The sequence below is a fragment of the Echinops telfairi genome, unplaced genomic scaffold (genome assembly GCF_000313985.2).
Source record: "Echinops telfairi isolate 266 unplaced genomic scaffold, ASM31398v2 ScPeMD7_3533;HRSCAF=4204_0, whole genome shotgun sequence".
Classification (NCBI taxonomy): domain Eukaryota; kingdom Metazoa; phylum Chordata; class Mammalia; order Afrosoricida; family Tenrecidae; genus Echinops; species Echinops telfairi.
Genome location: NW_022107431.1, coordinates 7,984,221 through 7,987,402, shown reverse-complemented (window position 1 = coordinate 7,987,402; position 3,182 = coordinate 7,984,221). Strand labels below are relative to the sequence as shown.

The following is a 3,182-nucleotide window of genomic DNA, read 5'->3' as shown; positions in this document are numbered from 1 at the left end:
GGCTTCTCGGAGCTGTGCAGGTGGGTCGTCGGCCGCCGCGCTGGACCCGGGGGTCCCGCGCCGGTCCCTGTCCATTTCTCACCCCACCCCGGCAGGGAAAGTTGGCCGCGTGCTGGCCAGGGAGCCGTGACCGAGGTTCCTCTGCTTCCGCGCGTGGGGTGCTGACTCCTCAAGCCCACTTGTAGCTGTCCCTAAGTGAGGGGCTGCTCGGCGCGCTGTCCTGTCGCATCCGGGTGACAGCCAGCCCGAGCGCAGTCCGCAGCACGCCCGGGAAAGTTGCAGAGGGCAGGAACGGCGTCTTTGCTCCGTCCCCATCCCACCAGCGAGGGGCTTGGGTGGGGTCCCTGGGCTCGGAGAGACTTACCAGTGAGTGGCAGCCCACCATGGCCTGGGGCCGCCTGGGTTTGCTTTCATTTCTGAGCGATTTCCTCCATGCGGGGTTCCAGTTTCTTTTTAAAGCCGTGGAGGGCTTTTCTGCAGTAGACGACTCAAAAAACATTTTTTTAATCGGGGGGAGTGGGGTGGTGGTTATCCCCATCAAGATTTCAGCCGTCACCTCTCCACTCGCAGCTTCCTGTCTAGTTGCTCACATGATGTCATTGTGCCGGGGTGATTGGGCTGCTGGTGCAGCCTTCGCCCTGGGAACCCGCGCGGCTCACCCCACGGAGTGCTGGCTGGGTCACACGGCGGGAACTTCCAGTCCTGTGAATTGTGTGACTCGCCTTCGCGGGACGATTTGGGATGACCGGAAATCCAAGCTTTCCTTTCTTTTCTAAACTTTAGAAAAAATGGAAACCTAGTGAAAAGTTTGGAAAGAGTACAAACAGCCAGCCTCTGGTGAGCCCGATGAGGTCCCTGGGCGCTAGCACGTTCCTTCTCAGAATGAAAGAAAGGCGGTTCTAAGTGGAGCTGAAGTTTTAGTATGTGGCACGGTGATGAGACCCTTAGCTTCCCCTTCTGCTAAACTCAAGGTCAGCGGTTCAAACCCCATTAAGCACTTGGAGGGAGAAAGCCGAAAGTGCCCAATTCTGTAAAGATTTACACTCGGAATTTTTCCGGGGACAGTTCTATTCTGTCCGTGGTAGGGTCGCTATGCGTCGGGATCGACTGCGTGGCAGGGGAGGTGGGTTTCCTTTGTCTCCGAGATGTTCTTAGGAGCACACTGGAGTTTAGAAGTTGCAGGAACCAGCATTAGGAGGAGAGAGAAAGACAAAGGTTACAACAGCCACCCTTAGGCAAGGCCCGCATTCTCGATTTCTTTCCCTCTCATTTTGGGAGGGCGGGGCCGAAAGGAGAGCGGGGAAGGCTGTTAGCGTTAGCCGCCGGGAGATACATAGTTGCTACAGGAACATGTGCTTGATAAAAGAGAAAGGTGGCAACTTAGAAGCCCTGGGTATCTCCGAAGCAAGGTCAGAGGAGCCGCTCTGCAGAAACATATCCATAAGAAAGAAATTCAGCGGGGTTGGTGATGGCGGCCCCTTTGAAGATGTTAGAAAATTGGAATTTGTTTCTCAATAGTTGGGTAAACTTGGCCTCCAGAGCAGACCCAGGCGCCATGGCTGATAGGGGTGGGGATTGGTGGTGGTGGGGGCTTGCTTTCGCAATACGAAAGGACCTTCCTGACTATACATGGACTGTTTTTTATCTGTACCGACCTCTGGTGACTAGAGTGTTATGAGTGTTGGTACGCATTGTAAGGAGTCCTGGTCACATCAGGAGTTCTGAGTTGGGCTGCTAACCTCAAGGCCAGCTTTTCAAACCCACCAGCCACTCCTGGGGAGAAGGGTTTTCTACGAGGGCAGTTCAATTCTGTCTTACAGGATTGCTATGAATTAGAATTGGCTCCCTGGTAGTGGGCTTGAACTTAGCTATAGTCTTTGTTCACACTCAAACACAGAACATCAAGAATGCTTGTAACAGTCTTTTGCACTCTGAGATGCCTTTGATGATTCTGATAAAAACTGCTTAACTCCCTAGCCTAAAAATGCACTCTGCTCCCAACTCATAAATCCTGAAAGACTCTTAGGAACCAGCTAAGTAGTAAATAGAAGGGCAACTTTCTAGAAGGTACCAAGCACCCAAATTTGATCATCATACCATCTTACTCCTTTATTGTGTCACGTATTTCACAGTAAAGGAACTCTAATTCTGGCAGGGAGTTTGGTTGATTTGATTGACCCTCGATTTTCTTCAAAGTTGCGGATTTAGTTTTTTGCCCGTTTTCCTATGGACATCCAACCTACTTGGACTATTCACATCTGGGCTCGGCTCCACTTCTCCTCCCTGGGGAATTGCCCTGGTGTTTGAGATTTTCCCAAGCACCCCCTGCCCCTCCACACCCTCCATCTCTGCTTTAAACGCAGTACCTACCTGCAAGGGGAACCTCTTCCTCCCTGTTCCTGTATGAAATTGATACCTCAGCTTAAAGGTTTTTGTTTTGATAAGAAGTGTCAAAAAGCTGTGAATTTTAATGAGAAAACAGGCAAAATAAAAGGGTTTGCTTACTCTAGTGCCTGTTTGGGGCGTACACATATGAATTGATCATTTTTGAAACCCAGTCTGACAAGCTCATGTGCAACCAAGTGCCCTCGAAGCAGTGTGCTCAGCGCCATTTCATTACTGGCTTTGGTGGCCACTTTGACGAAGTGTAAATAGTTCACCCAACGTTGGTCCATGCTGGCTGTGAAGCGGGGAGGCCTCCACGTGCTCACAGAGACAGCCCTCCTGGCAGCCAGACTCATATCCAAATGGAGCGGGTTAGTTGGCTGTTAGAAATTTGTAACCCCTGTTCCCTGCTCATTGTGGTTCGGTGCCTGGGGCCACCTCCAACCCAGCAGAGCCCAGGTGTGCCATTTCACCGGCACTTTAGAGACTAGAGCTAGATTTCCTGGGAAAAAGCCTCTCCCCCAAGCTCAGCATTCAGAACCCGAGGGCGTTTTTTTACCTACTGGCCTGGAGGAGCCAGGAGAAAGGGAGGTCAAGGGCTGCTAGAGGGGGCTGCTGGGTGGGGGAGAAGTCCCTCCCCTGGGTGGGGGTAGTAGGCAGGGGTACATTCCTGGTGTAATGAGTTATTGGGGAGTGAGGGTGGGGGTGGGGCGGCAGGAAGCTGGGTGGAGGGGCCATCTCAGCAGCTGCTGTAACTACCTCCTCATACAGGGAGAGGCTGGGTCTGGGGGGGGGGG

At 52.6% G+C, this 3,182-nt stretch overlaps 1 protein-coding gene across 1 annotated transcript in view; it reads left to right on the top strand.

Moving 5' to 3' along the window:
• IGF2R (insulin like growth factor 2 receptor) overlaps positions 1-3,182 on the top strand; it is a gene marked incomplete at its 5' end in the record, with an annotated part of 85,286 nt that continues 82,104 nt past the window's right edge. Inside the window, one exon of the mRNA XM_045294539.1 lies at positions 1-20. Within this exon, the coding sequence (XP_045150474.1) occupies positions 1-20 (20 nt within the window). The remainder of the gene's footprint in view (positions 21-3,182) is intronic.